Raw genomic sequence first — 24641 nt, forward strand, 5'->3', positions numbered from 1 at the left:
CTGCCATTGGACACATTAGGCATGTGCCTGGACTTAGTTCCAGTCAAGTTCAAGATTTTCCACCCACCATGGATGATGTCCACGTCATCACTTGCACTTACCCTGTCCACAAATACATGGCAGTAAACGCAGGCCTTGTCACTGAGCAATTTGCTGCTGAGAAGACAAGACGCTTTGGATTTCCTTCGAGGCTGTAAAAAACATGCTGACAACAATAAAGTTTACTCCTCAGAATACAGACGTTTCCTTATTGATCCACACAACTGTCATTTGGTCAAGTTATGTTTATGTATAAAGTAACCAGGAGCTAGCATTATAGTATTCAGTATGTATTCACTACATGCAACACTAGATATAACAATTGGCTTCATGCGACATATCTACCACAAGGCTACAGTTTTGTTTCTGTATGCATGGAAAGTATGTACTGACTTCTGTTACCCTACCACATCTTTCCCCCCCCCTCCAACCCCCCCCCCCCCCACACACACACACACACACGAAAATGCATGGGAAGTTGTCTGTTATTTTAGTAAAAAGTAAATAAGTCGGTATATACCATTACATAGCTGAATAGAATAATGGCTTTTGCTGAAAGCTGTTCTGTCATTGCGTGAAGATGCTATAAAATATTTCTTAAAATACTAAATTTATCAGTTAAATTTCAATAACGCCCTTATGAAAATATATTTCATGAAAAGATTGAAACGCATTTATGCTGTCTAGAGCAACCGGTTTTTGAAACTTTCTTGGGAGGCGTGACCTGCCCACAACCCCCCACTAAATGTCCAGTTGTGACTACACTTCTTTTCTTTCCTGGGTACGCCCCTGGTACCGATCTTGGCCTGCAGTGGTAACTCGAGGTCAGCCTGTGTGGGGAGCTGCAAGCCGAGCTGCAAGCCATGCTGTCTTACTCAGACTAACATTCAGACCCCTGGCAACAGAAGACTGGTATTCTCAGCATGTATTCTTTCAGTGGCGATGTACCCTTTCGCAGAGCCTGACATAATGTAGTGATTTGACATTGAAACTCCTTTAAAACGAACGCCAATTTCTGAAAGTAATCTGAAGTTTTATTGCCAGACAGTGAATGTTCTTTGCTGCACAATTTCAAGTGGATGGTGATGTCTGTTGTGGCGATGCCTTTCCAATCCTTGTAAGAAATCTCATCAAAATAAAGATTTTCAGGTAAAATCGATGTTTGCTTGTGCAATGGTCTAAAATCATAAACCAACACTTTTGTTACATATTTTGGCGATTGTTTGAACACAACAGGTAATTCACAGCTTTTTAAAAATACAAATCGCCTATGCGTTTCATTTGGAGACAGTATATAGTCCCTATACGCAGTATCTGAAAACAGTATATTCTGTATATTGTTTGACAAAATACATATTCCGTATACTCAATGTCTGTTGAGCTGTTGTTACGATGGTGCTCTCCTTCCCAATCTGAAAAAGTAGAAAGTGGCCACAATGAAATAGGGACACTTCCGATGACACCACTATCTGACACAGAACACCTAGTACTGGTTCACTGACACTGCAGTATGTCGTGAGTCAACTATTTTACTTCAGTGCGTCTCTTCGCGAGCGATTCGACAGATCACAGGCGGTACAGAGCAGCCTTAGTCACAATCAATCTTAGATCCCTACAATCCACTCTACAATCACCATACTATTTCCCTGGTCCACTTGAACAAAGCCGACATTAGCGCGATTGTAAGTCGGCATGAATTTAAGATCGCGATCTTAACTAAGATCGAACTCTGCAAAGGTTGAGGTATGAATTTCGCTACCTCGACTCCTGTCTACATTTGTCTGCAGGTGTGCACAGCACAGACGTGGAACTGGTTACTACATACAAATGTCATACTTTCCTCAATCGCACAAGGCAGACTTTTCATTTCATGTAAAAAAGACAAACAAAAAACCCAAACAAACCAATAAACAAAACAAAACAACACAAAAAAGGTTGTAGGCAATTGTAGGTAGTCGTTGATAAGTAACTTTTCTTCATGTGAAATAACCTTTTACTCAAATTTTCCTGTTCGAAGAATACTTGTATTATATTTAAAATGCACAGATTAAAGCCATTGTCTCTCGTCAGATTCAATTTCAGATTTAAGAATTAGAAAGAAACATAATTTTGTACGTTATCTAATTTTAGATTATTTTGATTATAAACTATGACAAAATTATTGACACGAATATGACCGAAAAGAAATATATGTGGAGTTCTGCGATGTCACAACATAACATACATTGTATTCGGGCATGGCAGATTTTACGGCAACGGCGTAATATGCAAAGGGAAACCACTCCCATTGTGCGTGAAAAATAAGATTAGCTGCCTTTGAGTTATTGAAAAGGTCATGGCCATTGCAAATCTCATGCAGACACCTTTCGTTACTATCGTTTCCTTGATTATCAAAATGGAATGGTATTCATTCTTTTTCTAACAGTGAATCGGGTGAGAGGTGTATCAGGGACATGTATAAACGATGTTGTTCACTGCCGCAAACAACGATATTTCTGCCATCATATTGATGCTGCATTCTCCGTGTTGCTGAAGCGTGGAGGCGAATTGCACATTTTTGTACGATATAAAAGCAATCTCCAAGCGTAAAGTTAATTATTTGCGTGAAACTGACACCAACTTGACCGCCATTTTGTCACAGACTACAATGATCTTAGCTCCTTACAATTGGTTCCGACCAATTGTAAGTTTTGAATGTTTACAATGATCTTAGCCTACAATCGCTTTGTGCAAGTGGATGGCGATTGTAGCCGAAGCCTAAGATCGCGATCTTAAGGATTTACAATAATTGTAGCTCTAAGATCGTTTTGTGCAAGTGGACACTCGAAAATAAAGGGAGACTACCTTCAAAGAGGCTTTCGTTCCAGCCATTGTTTAACACTTGGGTAGGTTTCGCTCATCCACCTAATGTTAGACTTGGTATGTTCTACGGCTTGGTGGAAAGCCCGTTCACCAATTCCTAGATTGGGAGTTGACCTCATGAAGTCCTCAATCTGCATGAACAGAATATGGCAAGATAGCAAGAGCATAAAACATTAACAGATTGCTGTGCAAGATGAGAGCAGTGCTTGACGAGAGGCATATATACATCAACATATATATATGTGTGTGGTGAGAGTTGTACTCCCTGTGTCTTTACGTGTTTTATACGCAGTGTTGTGAGCCCCGAAGAGATTCTATGATTTTGGTTCTATAGGTTGGTGCAGTCTTATATTCCCGTACCACAGCAGGGGACTCCACAATGTGGTGTACCATGTACCATGTACCATGGTGAGCACTGAGCAACGAACACTGAACCAGAAAGCCCACCCCAACTTTTAGTATGGTAAAATATGTCCACGTTGTTGAGGGGGTAGGAGACGTCGTAGTTGATGGAGCGATGAGGTGCAACAGAGCTCATTGCTCATGATATTAATCACGTGATTGTCTGGTCTGGTTTGAATACCTGGTTGAATACTGCAGAATGACCCCGTGAAGCATTGTATTATTGAGCACATCGACAAACATACAAACAAACCTCTTGTAGCTGCTGCTTGGTATTGAACGCTCTGGTAGACCCTGTGATCATCTTAGCCACATAGTTGAATGTCGCGCCGAACCTACAACAATCCATATCATATACAATATCATCATCAACTGCTGGTCCTTATATTACCTTCAGTTGGGACAGAGACACAACAGTAAACTTGCTCAATTGAACATTGATATAAACCTCCTGTACTGCTCAACTCTTACCCCAAACAAAGCCCCCACTCACAAAGTAGACAGAGTAACCGTGAGGTAACCCTTTTTGTATTCCATCCCACTCACTACTCACAAAGTACACTGCATAGCCATGCATTAACTCGAACTTTCACGTAACTAATGAAGCATACTGCTTTTATTTGATATACTGGTAGTGCTACATGTAGGTTTACACAAAAGTTGACGTATGTATGTATGTATGTATGTATGTATGTATGTATGTATGTATGTATGTATGTATGTATGTGTGTATGTGTGTATGTATGTGCGTGTGTTCGTGCGTGCGCATGCATGGGTGGATGGATGGATGGGTGATGTTCTTACTCATCACGTAGAAGAGGCCAGTTTGCCTTGATGAAGTTCCACACTATGGGTTGTCCCCTGGCACTGTTCGATACGTAGTACAAGATCCGTGTTGTGTCCGAACGACTTATTTCTGAAGGCGTGATGGCGCGTTTCAGTAGACTGAAGACAAAAGTGCCAAAGTCAAACAATACGTCAAATGATATAAGGGATGTATACGTCATGCTGGTATACGTTCTGTTCATGTACGTTAAAGAGATGTACATCATGGGATGTGTGCAAAAGCGATGTGTACGTCATAGAGAGATGTGCGTCATAGAGAGATGTGCGTCATGGAGAGATGTAAGCCGTAGAGAAATGAATATGTACAAATGCATGCCTTGGGATGTAAGACACAGAGATGTGAACGCCATAGAGATGTACGTAATGTAGAGACGAACGTCATGGGATGTGAACCACAGAGATTTGTGCGCCATGGAGAGGTGTACGTCATGTAGAAACGGATGTCATGGGATGTGAGTCACAGAGATGTGTGCGCCATGGATAGACGAGCGGCATGTACAGATGGATGTCATAGAGATGTACCCCACAGAGAGACACGTCATGTACAGATGTACGCCATGGAGGTATACGCCGCCTAGAAGAACGTCATAGAGAGATGTACTTCGTCTAGATGTGAGGCATAGATATATAGATATTCCGTAAGTAATGTGCTCCAAGAAGACATGCATTTTGGACGTTATAACCTAAAACATTAGATATATATTGGAAAACAGTGTGAAGGCTCTACGTTACAGGGTTATACAATAGAGTGTCCATGGATACCACTTACGTGTGCAGGATCCACTCAGAAGTGGAACATGTCAGCGCATACTGCAGATCACCTCTGATGACAATCTCGGGTTCTTTCTTATACCTGGAGTACACCTCAAACCAGTCGTCCGGCTCCCCCTGGGCAACCCCTGTGCAGAGGATGATCTTCCTCAGCTCAGGGTACAGCCTGAAATAACACACCACATTGGGCAAATGAAACAGCACACATTGCGTTCCTAATACACTACACATCGGGCCCCTGATACACCTCACACTGGGCCCCTGATACACCACACATTGCGCCCCCGATACACCACACACTGTAGCACTGATGCACCACACAATGGGCCCCTGATACACCACACATTGCGCCCCTGATACACCACACATTGGGCCCCTGATACACCACACATTGGGCCCCTGATACACCACACACTGTAGCACTGATACACCACACAATGGGCCCCTGATACACTACACATTGCGCCCGTGATACACCTCACAATGGGCCCCTGATACACCACACATTGGGCCTCTGATACACTACACAATGTAGCACTGATACACCACACATTGCGTCCCTGATACACCACACAATGGGCCCCTGATACCCCATCCATCGGGCTCCTGATACACTGCACACTGGACCCCTGATACACCACACATTGCGTAGTGTGATACACCACACATTGCGCCCCTGAGGCACCATACATTGGGCCCCTGATACACCACACACTGTAGCACTGATACACCACACATTGGGTCCCTGATACACCACACATTGCGTCCCTTATACACCACACAATGGGCCCCCGATACACCACACACTGTAGCCCTGATACACCACACAATGGGCCCCTGATACCCCATCCATCGGGCTCCTGATACACTGCACACTGGACCCCTGATACACCACACATTGCGTAGTGTGATACACCACACATTGGGCCCCTGATACACCACACATTGGGCCCCTGATACACTACACACTGTAGCACTGATACACCACACATTGGGCCCCTGATACACCACACATTGCGTCCCTTATACACCACACATTGGGCCCCTGATACACCACACATTGCATCAATGATACACCGGACATTTAGCCCCTGATACACCACACACTGGGCCCCTGATATACCACACATTGCGTCCCTGATACACTACACACTGGGCCCCTGATTACATCACACACTAGGCCACTGATACACCAGACATTGGGCCCCTGATTACACCACACACTGGGTCCCTGATACACCACACATTTCCCTCAGGATACACCAGACATTGGGCCCCTGATTACACCACACACTGGGTCCCTGATACACCACACATTTCCCTCAGGATACACCAGACATTGGACCCCTTATTACACCACACACTGGGTCCCTGATACACCACACATTCTCCTCAGGATACACCCGTCTGTATTTTCACCCCGCTACAAATCGGAATCGACGGCCTATATCATACTGGAGATGAAATAAAACTGGGACTCGTTAACATGTTCTTTTATCCGACATCAAACTTCAGAATCGATCCAGGTACATATTTTGGGAATTTATCATTGTCTTGAGTGTATGTACACACGTACTTCAGGAACCGAAATCCTGCATTGACTTATAACACGATAATACTTTTTACGAGCAAACTGCAGGTTTTATTCCATTTACTGTCAATCTTACGGGTTTTGAGCTGGGTTATCCATCCACTTCTTGAACATGGATTTCACTTGCGTGATACATTCACGACTAGAGGCGTCACACGCTGCCGCAACAATCTCCCGCCGAGCAAATCTGCAGAGTTTGAGGAATGGTCAAATTTGGTGACTGTTTTTGTGGTAGACTCACCTCCACATGCTTAGTCCGAGGATCCTGCAGCAGCGGAGATGAACGGTATGGCGAACAATGATGTATTCATTCCGTTATAGAATATCTGATACTGCTTAAACTACTGCGTACATTATTCGCGGTGGTCCCTAGAACGTTTTACAGGACACTAATTATACCACTTCACAATGACGTGGTACGTTATCTAAACATTCCGAAATGTTACCTCCGAACAAAGAACTAGATGTGAATCAGTACAAGCCATTGGTTCACATTCTAAAGGAGAACTAGATCAGGACAAGAGGTGATATTCACGTTCTAACAGAAGACTAGATCAGGACAAGAGGTGAGATTCACTTTCTAACAGAGGACCAGCTATAGATCAGGACAAGAGATGATATTCACGTTCTAATATTAGACTAGATTAGGAGAAGAGGTGAGATTCACGTTCTAACATTAGACTAGCTCAAGACAAGAGGTGAGATTCACGTTCTAACAGAGAACTAGATCAGGACAAGAGGCGAGATTCACGTTCTAAGAGACGACTAAATCAGGACAAGAGATGATATTCACGTTCTAACAGGAGACTAGACTTGGAGAAGAGGTGGAGTTCATGCTCTAACAGGAGACTAGATTTGGAGAAGAGGTGGAGTTCATGCTCTAACAGGAGACTAGATTTGGAGAAGAGGTGGAGTTCATGCTCTAACAGGAGACTAGATTTGGAGAAGAGGTGGAGTTCATGCTCTAACAGGAGACTAGATTTGGAGAAGAGGTGGAGTTCATGCTCTAACAGGAGACTAGATTTGGAGAAGAGGTGGAGTTCATGCTCTAACAGGAGACTAGATCTGGGGAAGAGGTGGAGTTCATGCTCTAACAGACTACGGGACATGGCATGGATCAGTATGTCAGCTGTGAATGACCTGAAGGAGAGGTTTCAATGAGGAGAAAGTCAATGTTTCAGTGATGACTAACCTTGCCAATCCATTTCAATTCAATATTTATTGCGACAGACCACAATTGGTAGTAGAGGAGCAGTACAAATAAACTCAGAATATAAATGATAAATTGTTCTGATCCCTTGGTAACAATGAATATAATATATTAGTGTGTTTGTCTTTTATTGTGTTATTGATAGTTCTTATAAATATTGAAATATTCTTAACCAGTGAATATTTATCTAAGGTAAACAGTTCATTTTGGCTAGATTTGGCCATTTACTGTAATAAGCAGGGATATAGTGGGATCTTATGTTGCAAAAACGATAGTGATATCGCTGGTGAGTTACAAAGATTACGATTTCTGTTTACTCTTGGTATATTTTTCAAGCGGCCTGTCTCTGTGGGCAAGTGATGGTTCGGAAAGACATAAATGGACCGAGAGACGTATACATGTAATAAAAGGTATTTTTTCAAACAACGGCACATCTGTGAACAGTCCATCATAATTACTCTTTGCCAGTTCCAGCAAATCCTTATGATCTATCATAATGGAAATGTTTGGTTAAAAGAAAGCATTGGGACACATGGGATAGGCCTATTTCATGACACATTCTCTATCATATCAACCAGTTTGTTAAATGCATCAGTTAAAACAGTACATACACAAGAAACGTCAAACAGAAACCGGAGCATGCTGACTGTAGCTGTTACCTGTGTTGTGTCTCTACATCTACATGCACGTAACAACCACACAAACAAACACACAGTACCTTCCACAAGGAAACTGGGACATGAAACAATGACTGACAGAAAACAGTGCAACATGTAGATGTACTAAAGTTACTAATTTCTAGATTTCTTGTTTGTTTGTTTTGAACTATTTTACATCTATCTTTTTATAAAATGGTGTTACGGTGTTTTATTCTTCACAAGGAAAATAAGATTAAAAATATGTCGTAAAAAGGTCACTGAAAAATATTGTGGGTTGGTGGAAGTGTTCTAAAGTTTGTGGTTTTATGCATATGTCAATCATATTGACATTTAATATGGTATGACAAATATTCCAGATGCATTTCATTCATCTGAAACGTTTCTATTGCATTTGTTGTTCAGAAAACTGCTGGAACACGAGTATTGTCTCATTTTGGATTCTTGTTTATCACCTGACCCTAATTCATAACTCTCAGTTGGCTTATTTAAACATTCCCATAATTCCTATGCACCAATCTGGGTACTCATCCAACAATACTTCAGTATAGCACAGCACAGCAAGAAGGAACAAGGTCCTCGCAAACAGCTAACATCAAACAAGCCAGTTTAATACTTTAACACGATGTTAACTTCAAGTGCATTTTTTTTATAACTTCATTAAATTAATTGCATTATAATTGTTATTTAGTAATTTGTTACATATGGTAATGTTGTAAACTAGAAAAAGTTGATAACTTATGTTAAAGTTCAAAGTTCATGTTGTATTGTATTATAGCTCTTGTATAAAATCAAATAGTATTGTAAGCATTGTTCCATTTTTTCACAACCATAGTTTTCAGTTGTCTAGGTGTCTGTATGTGCAAGTTGTTAATGGTCTGTTTTGTGAGTGGAGAGCAGAGATTTTGATGAAAGCGTTTTCATATTGCTGATTGGTTTGTATCAGCTTTCCCTGTGAGCATACATTCCCTGTGAGCATACATTCTATGGTTGACGTTCCATTGTGAGGATAGAGATCGTCAGGGATGGTGAATGTGTTGCCACGATGATGTATAGAGTTTCTACTTGGCAAGACACAGTGAACATACGGTCCAGCTCATCAGAATCAAATATTAGGCACCATTCCAGAAATAGGTAAGATGTATTCTCATGTGTCCATTCATGTCTATTATTTATGTACACCTTTCTAGTATCCATGGAGGGTTACCAAATATTTATCTGGTTGTATGTCATTATAATTGTGAACTTAACTGCCTGTCATTGTATGAGTACATATTGCCAGGTTTGACAATCGTTTTGGCAAACTGGACCATGAATTATTTCCCTTGATGGTACAACCAATGTTTTGCATAGTGTCATGTGATTATTTCACTCGCTCAGTTATAATGTTGTATACTTTACATGTGTAATTATTAAATTACAGAATTTATTGAGACAAACTGCTTGTGCTGCCTATGCCTGACAGTATGCAATGAGCAAAAATATTATTAGGAATGTTATGTTATTTCAGGGCATACAGATATTTAACTCTGAATAAACCACACCTCACCCCCTACAGAGAGGCATGTTATTCTTAGCGCCATAATCAGCTGTAACATTAACAGTGCCACCATTGTAACACAGACAGACACAGGCACGAACAAACACCTCTTTCAGGAGAGCAGGAAAGGAGAAATAATCTCGAGGACACTTGGGCGTTCCCTGGATACCAATGGAATAAAAATGAGAATCACCATAAGGCGTATCTCACTTTGTTACCATGGCGATTTTTGAAGTATTGAAACAGAGTACTTTCAGAAAGAAATAAAGGTGTGCTACTCCATCTCCAAAAGTACAGTATATCTGGGCGCCATGTCACGCACCTGCCTTTTATACGGAAGTACTTCATTCTCTTCAATTCCACAGACAAAATTCAGAAACGGCTGTGATTGTCTGTTGGTCTACATGTAAAGCTTTACAACAATTATCCGTCGATGGCTGGACTTAAGACACAGGCATGTAGTCTCTGAACTGCACAAGCCCCTAGGTTCACAAGCCCCTGGGTTCACAAGGGAAGATGGCTCTCTCGTGGTCTTGCCCATATCTTGTATGAAGGCCTGAAGGCCTGAAGGTTTCTTCAAGTAAACAAATGACTGAATCCGCGGATAGCCACCTCACGGTACAGTATGAATAGTGACAAACAGATCAGAAGGGCAAATACTTGATGTCGGACGTAACGATCCATTCCGTCAGGATACGGGGAGGACACGCCAGCAATACTTCATTGCACCATACCGGCCGACACCTCATACCTTAAGCCATAGCGCTCTGAGGGTTTATTGTCATGTACAATCTAACAACATTTGTCGCGTGCATGCACATGTATCCATAATGACATTAACTGGCTTGTTGCCTGATTGAGAGAGATCTTTGCAGATTTTATTGTACTCACGATTCGAGTTGGGAAGCACCTGTGTCGTTCAGACCCATGGTACTGAAGGGCGTGTCTGTTATGTTCCGCAGGAACTTCTGCCAAATATAGAAGTCACTTTAGTGCAGGAAACCCTTTCATAGTGATCAAGATGAAGCCAACATTAATTTTCATTTTCATTTTCACATTTTCCGTGATCAACAAAAACTTAAAAACAGGGAAAACTTCCTGCAAAATTTAAACGTTTGAAAACAATCGAGGATCATATTATATCTTTCATCGGCAAGTGACTAGAGCGGGTAATCCTCCCTGTTCTGCTGTGCACTACATTCTCACCTTAAACAGTCCATACATCTCTGTGTTCTGCAGCATAGAGTCCACGTACGCCAGTTTTCCCCTTGCGGCAGTCCAGGGGAAGTAATCAGTCTCACTGCTTAGATACTCCAATGTCTGGAGCGCTGTCTCCTGTTTCAGAATGCCGGATCTGAAACAAAACGATAGTTTACTGATTTCAATGACATTGATTGCCTTACTTTTGGTTTCTCGGGATATACTTTGATCATTATTTGAACACAATAATAAATGTTTCAGACGCAGAATCGACTACAATCCGAACAATACACTGCACAAGCTGATATCTGTATTCGAAACAAGAAAGGTTACAGTGGCGTATGTGTCATAATATCTGGTCGTCATAGTAACCAGTGCATGTAGCATGACGTCATGAGGCAGACGATTGCCACCCCCAATGTCCACCACAAGTGGTCCGAATGTCACCGTGTGTGACAAATGTCGACAGAATGTGTCACCGACACATTGGAACTTGGGTACACGTGTCCATAGTGATCTGAGAGAACCTTCTGTCACGTGACGTATACACAACACGTGACCTCACGTGCGCCAGTGACAAGATAATGTTACCCCGGTCTGTAGATGATATAGATGATATATACAGTCAATAATGTGGCCATCATTTATCTATAATGTTATTATCGATCCTGACTAAAGATAACATATACAGTCACCAATGTGACCACCATTTATCTATATTGTTATTGTTGATCTTGGCTAAAGATGATATATACAGTCACCAATGTGGGCACTATTTATCTATATTGCTATTGTTGATCTTGGCTAAAGATGATATATACAGTCACCAATGTGGGCACTATTTATCTATAATGTTATTGTTGATCTTGGCTAAAGATGATATATACAGTCACCAATGTGGGCACTATTTATCTATATTGTTATTGTTGATCTTGGCTAAAGATGATATATACAGTCACCAATGTGGGCACTATTTATCTATATTGTTATTGTTGATCTTGGCTAAAGATGATATATACCGTCACCAATGTGGGCACTATTTATCTATATTGTTATTGTTGATCTTGGCTAAAGATGATATATACAGTCACCAATGTGGGCACTATTTATCTATATTGTTATTGTTGATCTTGGCTAAAGATGATATATACAGTCACCAATGTGGGCACTATTTATCTATAATGTTATTGTTGATCTTGGCTAAAGATGATATATACAGTCACCAATGTGGGCACTATTTATCTATATTGTTATTGTTGATCTTGGCTAAAGATGATATATACAGTCACCAATGTGGGCACTATTTATCTATATTGTTATTGTTGATCTTGGCTAAAGATGATATATACAGTCACCAATGTGGGCACTATTTATCTATATTGTTATTGTTGATCTTGGCTAAAGATGATATATACAGTCACCAATGTGGGCACTATTTATCTATATTGTTATTGTTGATCTTGGCTAAAGATGATATATACAGTCACCAATGTGACCACCATTTATCTATATTGTTATTGCTGATCTTGGCTAAAGATGATATATACAGTCAGCAATGTGGGCACTATTTATCTATATTGTTATTGTTGATCTTGGCTAAAGATGATATATACAGTCACCAATGTGACCACCATTTATCTATATTGTTATTGCTGATCTTGGCTAAAGATGATATATACAGTCAGCAATGTGGGCACTATTTATCTATATTGTTATTGTTGATCTTGGCTAAAGATGATATATACAGTCACCAATGTGACCACCATTTATCTATAATGTTATTGTTGATCTTGGCTAAAGATGATATATACAGTCACCAATGTGGGCACTATTTATCTATAATGTTATTATCGATCCTGACTAAAGATGATATTATACAGTCACCAATGTGACCACCATTTATCTATATTGTTATTGTTGATCTTGGCTAAAGATGATATATACAGTCACCAATGTGACCACCATTTATCTATATTGTTATTGTTGATCTTGGCTAAAGATGATATATACAGTCACCAATGTGGGCACTATTTATCCATAATGTTATTGTCGATCCTGACTAAGGTTGATATATACCGTCACCAATGTGTCAATGTTTTACTTATGATATTGTTGCTCCCATGTAAAGGTGATATATTCTGATACCGATATGGCAATGATTTAGTTAGCATGTTAATTGCGCTCCGGTGTAAAGATGATATGTTTACATACCAATGTGGCAATGAATGTGATTCAAGGAATCCAGGAGTTGACTACAGCTGTGGTAGTTCCTGCATACGTACCGTGCCAGGTCCCAGGCATCGTTGATGATCTGTGCCCTATTTGTCTTGTCAATCACCTGAAGAATGATGGCAGTTAGGCTAGTAATGGTCGCAGTTAGGCTTGTAATGATGGTTGTTAGGCTAATAATGATGATATGCTAGTAATGATGGCAGTTAGGCCGGTAATGATGGCGGTTAGGCTAATAATGATGGCAGTTAGGTTAGTAATGATGGCAGTTAGGCTAGTAATGTTGACAGTTAGGTTAGTAATGATGGCAGTTAGGTTAGTAATGATGACAGGCTAGTAATGATGGCAGTTAGGCTAGTAATGATGGCAGTTAGGCTAGTAATGATGGGAGGCTAGTAATGATGGTAGTTAGACCAGTTATGAGGGCAGTTAGGCTAATAATGATGGCAGTTAGGTCAGTAATGATGGTCGGTTAGTAATGATTGTAGGGCAGAAATGATGGTAGGCCAGTAATGATGGTAGTTAGGCTAGTAATGATGGTAATTATGCTAGTAATGATGACAGAAGTCATCAATTCTTGTAATAATGTTCGTTAGGCTAGTAATGATGTTCGTTAGGCTGTAATAATGATAGGATATTAATGATTGCAATTAGGCTAGTAATGATGATGGCTAAACCATTAATGAAGGCAGTCAGGATACTACTGTTGATAGTAAGGCCGGTAATGATGGTAGTTAGGCTAGTAAGGGTGGTAGTTAGTTAGGATAGTAATGGCGATAGACTAGTAATGAAGGTAAGCTAGTGATGATGGCGGTTACGTTAGTGATGATGATAGGGCAGTAATTATGATAGTCTAGTAATGATGGCGGTTACGTTAGTGATGATGATAGGGCAGTAATTATGATAGTCTAGTGATGATGGCGGCTACGTTAGTGATGATGATAGGGCAGTAATTATGATAGTCTAGTGATGATGGCGGTTACGTTAGTGATGATGATAGGGCAGTAATTATGATAGTCTAGTGATGATGGCGGTTACGTTAGTGATGATGATAGGGCAGTAATTATGATAGTCTAGTGATGATGGCGGTTACGTTAGTGATGATGATAGGGCAGTAATTATGATAGTCTAGTGATGATGGCGGTTACGTTAGTGATGATGATAGGGCAGTAATTATGATAGTCTAGTAATGATGGCGGTTACGTTAGTGATGATGATAGGGCAGTAATTATGATAGTCTAGTAATGATGGCGGTTACGTTAGTGATGATGATAGGGCAGTAATGGTTATAATTAGACTAGTAAGGATGAAAGAACATAGTAATGATGGCAGTTAGGTATATGATTCTATGAACCCAGACATTTAGCAACAGGCTGTTATAACGAGTGTTATCTTACACCGACAAGAGGGATGGTATAAAATCCCCTGAATGCCACGCCCGAGTCAGAAATGACCTCAGTGCATAGATCGGGTACAGACTGTCTTACCGTGTGGTCAGTGCCTAGCTGGTGGATGAGAGCCTCCCAGTTGCTGTCTTCGTAGTTGACCCGGTACAGCCCGTAAAGACCAATGTTGCCGATGACCCAGCCTGACTGGTCATAGGCCGGAATGGTCAGTGTTGTAGTATACGTGTCTGAAGAAGTTGGATGTAAAGTGTGCACTGACGATGGAAGAATAATGACCGGCCTAGGAATTTTCTGTTCGCCTTAATCCCGCGCGCATACAGTACCGGAAGTAGACCCTTGTGCCGATATCGACGCTCCCCACGCCAAAATATACTAGTATGTCCATAATCTTAAAGATACTTTGAGATGATAGTTCTCCGCACGAGAGAACTATCTAACCACCGAAACATCAAGAAATGGTCAATTAAAATTCAACATCAAGTAATGAAGTTATACCATATGAAGACAGGGATACTGTCTATGTCCAAGGGCAGTTTCATTTCACGGAGTTCGAGTTACGAGTACGGATAATTCTGAAGAATGAACTTTCGGATGCACGCTATACCTTGCTTGTCATCTCTCATCATCCAAACAATGTCCGCATCAGTCTTGTTGAAGTTCTGCTCCGAGCTCGTTGTGAAAGTGAAAGGAATATTCCATTTGTATCTGAAAATATTTCAGATCTTTAAAGAAAAAATACAAGCTTCCTTCAGAAAAAGTATAAACACGATTGTATAGTACCAGGTCCTTGTGATTACAACATCTTGTATTAATGGGGAACCTCCAGCTATGTTTGGTAGTCTTGCAGACAGAGCACGCCACAGCTTTGATGTAATTTTAGGCTCCCACTGTATCAATGTTATTCACTGTCATAGAGTGTCCTAAGTGTAAGGTATCAGTGTTATTCACTGTCATAGAGTGTCCAAAGTTTAATGTATCAGTGTTATTCACTGTCATAGAGAGTCCTAAGTGTAATGTATCAGTGATATTCACTGTCATAGAGTGTCCAGAGTGTAATGTATCAGTGATATTCACAGTTATACAATGTCCCAAGTGTAATGTGGCTTAAGCATTCTGTGCCATGCAATGTCCCAAATGTAATGGTGCAGTGACATTCAGTGTCACACAGTGTCCCACGTGTAATGTATCTGTGTCATTCACGGACATACAATGCCCCAAGTGTAATGTGTATGTGGTATACACGGTTATACAATGTCCCAAGTGTAATGTGTATGTGGTATACACGGTTATACACTGTCCCAAGTGTAAAGTGTATGTGGTATACACGGTTATACAATGTCCCAAGTGTAATGTGTATGTGGTATACACGGTTATACAATGTCCCAAGTGTAATGTGTATGTGGTATACACGGTTATACAATGTCCCAAGTGTAAAGTGTATGTGGTATACACGATTATACAATGTCCCAAGTGTAATGTGTATGTGTTATACACGGTTATACAATGTCCCAAGTGTAATGTGTATGTGGTATACACGGTTATACACTGTCCCAAGTGTAATGTGTATGTGGTATACACGGTTATACAATGTCCCAAGTGTAATGTGTATGTGGTATACACGGTTATACAATGCCCCAAGTGTAATGTGTATGTGGTATACACGGTTATACAATGTCCCAAGTGCAATGTGTATGTGGTATACACGGTTATACAATGTCCCAAGTGTAATGTGTATGTGGTATACACGGTTATACAATGCCCCAATTGTAATGTGTATGTGGTATACACGATTATACAATGCCCCAATTGTAATGTGTATGTGTTACACACGGTTATACAATGCCCCAAGTGTAATGTGTATGTGTTACACACGGTTATACAATGTCCCAAGTGTAATGTGTATGTGGTATACACGGTTATACAATGTCCCAAGTGTAATGTGTATGTGGTATACACGGTTATACAATGCCCCAAGTGTAATGTGTATGTGGTATACACGGTTATACAATGTCCCAAGTGTAATGTGTATGTGGTATACACGGTTATACAATGCCCCAAGTGTAATGTGTATGTGGTATACACGGTTATACAATGTCCCAAGTGTAATGTGTATGTGGTATACACGGTTATACAATGCCCCAAGTGTAATGTGTATGTGGTATACACGGTTATACAATGTCCCATGTGTAATGTGTATGTGGTATACACGGTTATACAATGTCCCAAGTGTAATGTGTATGTGGTATACACGGTTATACTATGTCCCAATTGCAATGTGTATGTGGTATACACGGTTATACAATGTTCCAAGTGTAATGTGTATGTGGTATACACGGTTATACAATGCCCCAAGTGTAATGTGTATGTGGTATACACGGTTATACAATGTCCCATGTGTAATGTGTATGTGGTATACACGGTTATACAATGTCCCAAGTGTAATGTGTATGTAGTATAACCGTCAGACATATTATTGCATTAATGCAGATGCTCGTATTACAATTGTAGGTCCCGGGGTCATACGGGCCAAGTGGCGTAAAACAACCATCAGTCACCTGGTGAATACACGTTATCATGAACTTACTGGTAAGGGGATGTGTAGGTCCCGGGGTCAATTGCTGATGGGTCCAAGAGGAACCTGCTCTGTTGTAGCCGTAGCTGGTTGCTCCCGGCCCTCCACACCGTGACAACTGGATAGTTCATCTGCAGCGTCCATGTCTTCATCGTGTCCACCACATCTACTGTCTTATTTTCTGCCTTTGCTTGCTATATTGGGGGGTGAAAGCACGGCTCGTGTTATTTACAGAAGTGCTGGAATATGTGCCCGTAGGCCCCGGGCGTTGTACTAAATATCGGGCAAGGGTCTGTCCCAGAATCGATTTCTTACTGGTCGCGGTACTTTTGCGTGCAACACTAGTGTATAAAGGACCACTATTACCGTGAACCGTCTGTCGAGATAGCGGCCTAACGCCCACACTGGTACATAAAGGACCACAATTACCGTGAACCGTCTGTCTAGATAGCGGCCTAACGCCCACACTGGTATATAAAGGACCACTATTACCTTGAACCGTCGGTCGACACAGCAGCCATACCGGTGTATAAAGGACCACTATTACCGTGAACCGTCTGTTTACATGGCGGCCAAACTGGTGTATAAAGGACCACTTTTACCGTGAACCGTCTGTCTACACAGCGGCCACACTAGTGTATAAAAGACCACTATTACCGCGAACCGTCTGTCTACATAGCGGCCACACTAGTGTATAAAAGATCACTCTTACCGCGAACCGTCTGTCTACATAGCGGCCACACTAGTGTATAAAAGACCACTATTACCGTGAACCGTCTGTCTACACAGCGGCCACACTAGTGTATAAAAGACCACTCTCACCGTGAACCGTCTGTCTACACAGCGGCCACACTAGTGTATAAAAGACCACTCTTACCGTGAACTGTCTGTCTACATAGCGGCCACACTAGTGTATAAAAGACCACTCTTACCGTGAACCGTCTGTCTACATAGCGGCCACACTAGTGTATAAAAGACCACTATTACCGTGAACCGTCTGTCTACATAGCGGCCACACTAGTGTATAAAAGATCACTCTTACCGCGAACCGTCTGTCTACATAGCGGCCACACTAGTGTATAAAAGACCACTATTACCGTGAACCGTCTGTCTACATAGCGGCCACACTAGTGTATAAAAGACCACTCTTACCGTGAACCGTCTGTCTACACAGCGGCCACACTAGTGTATAAAAGACCACTCTAACCGTGAACTGTCTGTCTACATAGCGGCCACACTAGTGTATAAAAGACCACTCTTACCGTGAACCGTCTGTCTACATAGCGGCCACACTAGTGTATAAAAGACCACTATTACCGTGAACCGTCTGTCTACATAGCGGCCACACTAGTGTATAAAAGACCACTCTTACCGTCAACCGTCTGTCTACACAGCGGCCACACTAGTGTATAAAAGACCACTCTTACCGTGAACCGTCTGTCTACATAGCGGCCACACTGCACTGGTAAGTGAGTGAGTGAGTTTACTTTAACGCCGCACTCAGCAATATTTCAGCTATATGGCAGCGGTCTGTAAATAATCGAGTCTGGACCAGACAATCCAGTGATCAATAGCATGAATATAGATCTGCGCAATTGGGAACTGATAACATGTGTCAACCAAGTCAGCGAGCCTGACCACCCTCTTACGACAAGCATAGTCGCCTTTTATGGCAAGCATGGGTTGCTGAAGGCCTATTCTACCCTGGGACCTTCACGGGTTCCGCCACACTGGTATATAAAGGACCAGCATTAGTATGATGTAGGACATTTAGGTTCTTGTACTCGCTCATTAAGTCACTCAGTAGCCCTGTCACTCATCAAGTCACAAACTCAATCTAACAATCTCTCTCACACACATCTGCTCACAAACTCACACAGTTTCCAACATCACACATCACAGAACTCACGGAGGCAAGGGCTGCCCACAGGTCGTCATGGTCGGCATTTGAGTACTTCCGGTTGTCCAAGTATTTCTGTTAACAATAGTGTCCACTTCTATAGATAGATATATATATCTTAACAACAATAGTGTTGACCTGTATGGTCCTGTCTTAAGAGCAAACGTGTTCACCTGCATGTATGTCTGTACACAATGATTGCGTTCGCCAGTATGGTTCTCTGTTCATAGAAAATGCGTCTACCTGTGTATATCTCTGTTAGCAGGGCTGACCATCTGTATGTATTTCTGTTACCATGATTGCCGATATCTGTGTATCTCTATTAGCTAGACAGCCCACCTGTATGTATCTCTGTAAGCGAGACTGTTGTTCTGTATGTATGTCAGTTACCTATAATAATGCCCACCTGTATATATCGTTATTACAGGAATGTTATCTACCCACATCTGCCTCTGCGAAGACTGACATTGCCAGTATAGTAACGTTTACGGGGATCTAGACGAAAGACATCTATGTCACCCATACCACACAATGTCTAGACGTTATTTTCAAGCTGACATCTGTGTCACCCATACTACACAATTTCTAGATGTTACTTGCAAGATGACATCTGTGTCACCCTCACCACATAATGTCTAGATGTTATTTCCAAGCTGTCATCTGTGTCACCCATACTACACAATTTCTAGATGTTACTTGCAAGATGACATCTGTGTCACCCTCACCACATAATGTCTAGATGTTATTTCCAAGCTGTCATCTGTGTCACCCATACCACATAATGTCTAGATGTTATTTTCAAGCTGACATCTGTGTCACCCATACCACACAATGTCTAGATGCTACTTGCGCGGTAGTAAAGTTTCTTACAAAGGCAGGATGCAAAGCTGCAGAAATACATAATTGCTGGCAGTGTTGAAAAGATAATTCATGATCATCTTGGAATGTCCAAAGTGTCTGCAAGATGGGAAACCTCAGCGCTCACGATCGCCATCAAAGAACTGAAAGTTATAAGGAGCTCCTGGGTCTCTATAATGCAGATGAAGCCAGATTTCTTTCTCGTCTGTTTACAGGTGACGAAACATGGATCCACCACTGGGACCCCGAAACTAAACTGGAATCCATGCAGTGGAAGTGTCCCAGTTCCCCACCTCCACAGAAGTTTCACACTCAACCATCTGCGGGCAAGGTTAAGGCCACTATCTTTTGGGATGCCAAAATCATATTATTTATTGACTACTTGCCACACAAAAACGACAATGGCCCAGTTCCTAGTCTCGAGTTGCACAGGATGCAATACGTGAATGTGGATTCGAACAGTTAAGTCACCCAGCCTACAGTCCAGCCCTAGCCCCCAGCGACTACTGCCTTTTCAAGAACCTGAAATTTGCCTACGTGGAAAGCACTTCCGGGATAACGAAAATGTCAAAGCTGCCACAGAGGCGTGGATAGTGGGCAACCTGAAGACTTCTATAAAAGTGGTATCAAAAGCCTTAAAGAAAAATGAAATAAGTGCTTTGAGATGAAGGGATGTTATATTGAAAAATAAAAGTAAAAATTGGTCATGTAAGTCTGTCTTATATCGAAGTTGCAAAACTTATTGAACCCCGCTCATACATGCTACTTACCGATAAACCTTTCTTGAAAGTATCTTCACCAATGAAAAATCTCAGCATTCGTATCACAGTCCCTCCCTGAAATAAAAAAAAAATGATACAAATTAGGTCATATAATAACATCAGGGTATCACTCACTCACTTTGTATGATAAAGATATAGTATAAAGCTGCTGAACATACTCACTCTATCTGATAACGATATAATTTTATGCTACTAAACTCACTTACTTACTCTGTCTGATAGCAGTATCGTCTGATAACGATATTGTACATCGGCCATGGCTACGGTTCTAGGTACAAAAATAATGTTTGCAATGTCAGTCTATGGATTGTCTGGTCAAGACTTGATCATTTGATAATAACTGCGGTGTTTGTCAATAACTGCTCCAGAGTTCAATGGATCCTGACATTACAAACACTTTAAGAAAAACTGAAAAATAAAACAAACCTTCAAAGTCTTTGGTATCTTTCTTACCAGAGCTGGCCTTCTGGCTCGCACATAACTCCACCTAACTCACTCATACCAATTACAAAACAGCAACGAACAAAACAATAATTAAAAGAAAAACATTGAGAAAACCCAAACCATCAACAGCACCCAAAAAAACAACAAAAACAAAACAAAAGTCCCCACCAACAACAAAACAAAACAACAACAACAACAAAAAACACCCAAAAGCAATAAAACCATTCCTCTACCCATTTGTGACAAATTTCCCATTTACAATATTCCTACAAGTTTATTTGCACGCCTTTAAGCTGCCACGTGACTCTGCTGTGTTAACCTGCCTTTCGATCAAACACGAAATGGTCTGGCTAGCCCTGGCTGGTTGGAATGCACACGTAAAATCTCCTCATGCTCACCTTTATTATCAAATAAGATGAGCACCTCTTAATGGATAAACAATATTGCTGCACTTTAAGATATTCACGAGCTACCCATCCTGTGATTGCACACATATGTTTGTTCACACCAGTACAGGCAGGATGATACATACACACAAAGCGCACGTACACACTCGCACATACACATTGCACACGCAGTATTAAGAGCAACGTTAAGCTTTTCCCTAATCGCGAGGACAGTATGGTATTGAAAGAGACCACGAATCATTTCGTACTGCACATTTAAAAGCTGAACATACGTTCACATAAAGCTCCTACACAGGTGCTAGTGTCCAAACCTTGTTATAGGAAATGTCGTCAAATATTTCGTTGATTTCGTCTACAGTTTGCACGTTAACATAGACCGGATGTGACGTCACTATGCCATCTTCAGCAAATAGAGGAAACATCTCTTCCACCACGAACTGCTCAAACTGAAAAGAAACATGCCATAAAGTTGCCAGCTTCAAACCACAACAGTTTCCGTCACGCTTTTCTGATAGGACATCAAACCACAACAGTCTCCGTACTCCCTTCTGGGAGGGCATCATACCACAACAGTCTCCGTCACGCCCTACTGGGAGGACATCAAACCACAACAGTCTCCGTCACGCCCTTCGGGGAGGACATCAAACCACAACAGTCTCCGTCACGTCGTTCTGGGAGGACATCAAACCACTACAGGCTCTGTCACGCCCTTCTGGGAGGACATCAAACGACAACAATCTATGGCACGCTCGTCTGGGAGGACATCAAACCACAACGGTCTACATGGCGCCCTCCTGGGAGGACATCAAGCTACAACAATCTATGTCACGCCCTTCTGGGAGGACATCAAACCACAACAGTCTCCGTCACGCCCTTCTGGGAGGACATCAAACCACAACAGTCACTATCACGCTCGTCTGGGAGGACATCAAACCACAACAGTCTCCGTCACGCTCGTCTGGGAAGACATCAAACCACAACAGTCTCCGTCACGCTCGTCTGGGAGGACATCAAACCACAACGGTTTACATGGCGCCCTTCTGGGATGACAGCAAATCACAACAATCTACGTCACGCCCTTCAGTTTGTGCAAGGCGAGTGTTCATCACAGGTGTTAGCGACTGTTTCAGTTTAGAAACAGTTCTGTCAAAATAAACTGAGAGGTGAATATTTCACAGGTGTTGCTACCGTCAGTTGTTACAGTTGAATATCAACGTTAACCACGATCCTATGTTTAAGGGACAAATGTTGTTACTTGTTTAATCTGAAGTCGTCAGTGGAAACAATGACAAATCTAATCCTCAAAGCCACTGTAAATTATTAAGATTGCATCAAGAATCTATCACTTCAAAGTGATGATCAAGATAGAATGGGTCTTCAGTAACCCATACCTGCCGGAAGCGACTACACGGGTGGTGACTCTTGCACGTCATCGTATTCCAAACACATAGACTGATGATCATACTCACTCGATTGACTCGATTATTTACAAACCGCTGACACACTGACTGAATATGCGGCGGTAAACAACAAATATACAAACTAAAACTTACCATCTTGAAATTTGGCTGTACCAGGTCCGATCCCATATATTCCACAAATGTAGCGAACCCCTCATTGAGCCACAGGTCGTCCCACCATTTCGGCGACACCAGGTCCCCAAACCACTGAAATAGAGTGAATACAGTTATACGCCATCTTTAGCAAAACCCCAGCACTTTCAAACAAGAGTTTCCTTCAAAGCTCCCAGCCTGTGAAATACACCGGTACAAACACAGCAGTAACAACAACAAGATACAACAAATGTGTTGGCGAGAGTATTCCAGTTACAACGTGTCATCTGAGAGAGGGAGAGTTCCATGTAATGTCGCCATAGTCATCACCCACTGTTAACAGTGACCACAAACGTGCAAACCATCACCAGTCACTGAATATGGATGCGAACTCATCTTGATAGGCCTAAGGGACGCAACTCTGTACGTGGAATTGGAACTGTCATTAGTCTTCAGTAGCCGCAGGAACAGGAGATCTAGGTGATGGACCTGGCTTGTCATTTGGCGAAGTGTACACGTGCATGTAGAGTCTGTCCACCATGTTATCTTGTGAGGCTTGGTACGAATAACGACAGATCAGTCCATCCAATAAATATAGCACTGTAGTCACGTTTGAATGAATGAAACAATCTTGGCATCTGGACAATTAAGAATAGCAATGGATATCTGCAACCAGCTTTGTCTGCATACAAGGTGTCTGGAACCTCCGGTTGCCCTCGTCCACATTCCTTACACTTATGTGCTGATCAGGAGTTAACCCCTCTTCAACGTCACTACAGGAAACATACATATCCCCCTTGAATCCAGGGGTTACTGTTGTCCACATGGGTTGTGGAAAATCAGTCAGATGGACAGACAGAACTTGCAGAACGCTGCGTACCGTACCATATTTCAAATCATAAATTATTACAGGAAATTAGACAAAAACAAACAAAAAAGCAAACACCAAAACAAAACAAAAAACTCCATCCACCCACCCATTTGCTACATTGCTACACAAGGTTTACCCATGTTTTCCAGTCTACAATTAAGATGCAAAGTAGATGTCTTCACGTAAATATTGCAGTCGATAGAGTCCCAAAGTGCTCGTTTTCGTGGACATTACACTGTCCTCTTTGTGATGGTCTATGGTCCATTACAACTATTTGCAGGTGGACCGTTTGTTACTGTGATCTTTATGATGGCATATGGCCCATTACCACCACCGGCCGGTGGACAACTGTTACTGTCTTCCTTGTGATGGTCCATGGTCCACTACCACCACCTGCAGTTGGACCACTGTTGCATGACTGAGACTATATTACATAGCAATGTGGAAAAATGTTAGAGTTGACAAATCTTTAAGAGTATTCAACTTTTGTATTTCGACAATA

General features: G+C 41.6%; 1 protein-coding gene across 1 annotated transcript in view; it reads right to left on the reverse strand.

Annotated features, from left to right (window-relative positions):
* Nucleotides 1-1051: 1051 nt before the first annotated feature.
* Nucleotides 1052-24641, reverse strand: part of LOC137259749 (uncharacterized) — a 98624-nt gene continuing 75034 nt past the window's right edge. Inside the window, exons 27-42 of the mRNA XM_067797349.1 lie at nt 23269-23382; nt 22027-22161; nt 20853-20918; nt 19234-19299; nt 17337-17518; nt 15357-15457; nt 14834-14979; nt 13400-13455; nt 11124-11271; nt 10809-10885; nt 6588-6698; nt 4919-5086; nt 4108-4248; nt 3557-3638; nt 2884-3032; nt 1052-1451 (exon numbers count right to left, since the gene is read on the reverse strand). Of these exons, the coding sequence (XP_067653450.1) occupies nt 2886-3032; nt 3557-3638; nt 4108-4248; nt 4919-5086; nt 6588-6698; nt 10809-10885; nt 11124-11271; nt 13400-13455; nt 14834-14979; nt 15357-15457; nt 17337-17518; nt 19234-19299; nt 20853-20918; nt 22027-22161; nt 23269-23382 (1740 nt within the window). The 3' untranslated portion in view covers nt 1052-1451; nt 2884-2885. The remainder of the gene's footprint in view (nt 1452-2883; nt 3033-3556; nt 3639-4107; nt 4249-4918; nt 5087-6587; nt 6699-10808; nt 10886-11123; nt 11272-13399; nt 13456-14833; nt 14980-15356; nt 15458-17336; nt 17519-19233; nt 19300-20852; nt 20919-22026; nt 22162-23268; nt 23383-24641) is intronic.

Source organism: Haliotis asinina, chromosome 13 (genome assembly GCF_037392515.1).
Source record: "Haliotis asinina isolate JCU_RB_2024 chromosome 13, JCU_Hal_asi_v2, whole genome shotgun sequence".
NCBI lineage: Eukaryota > Metazoa > Mollusca > Gastropoda > Lepetellida > Haliotidae > Haliotis > Haliotis asinina.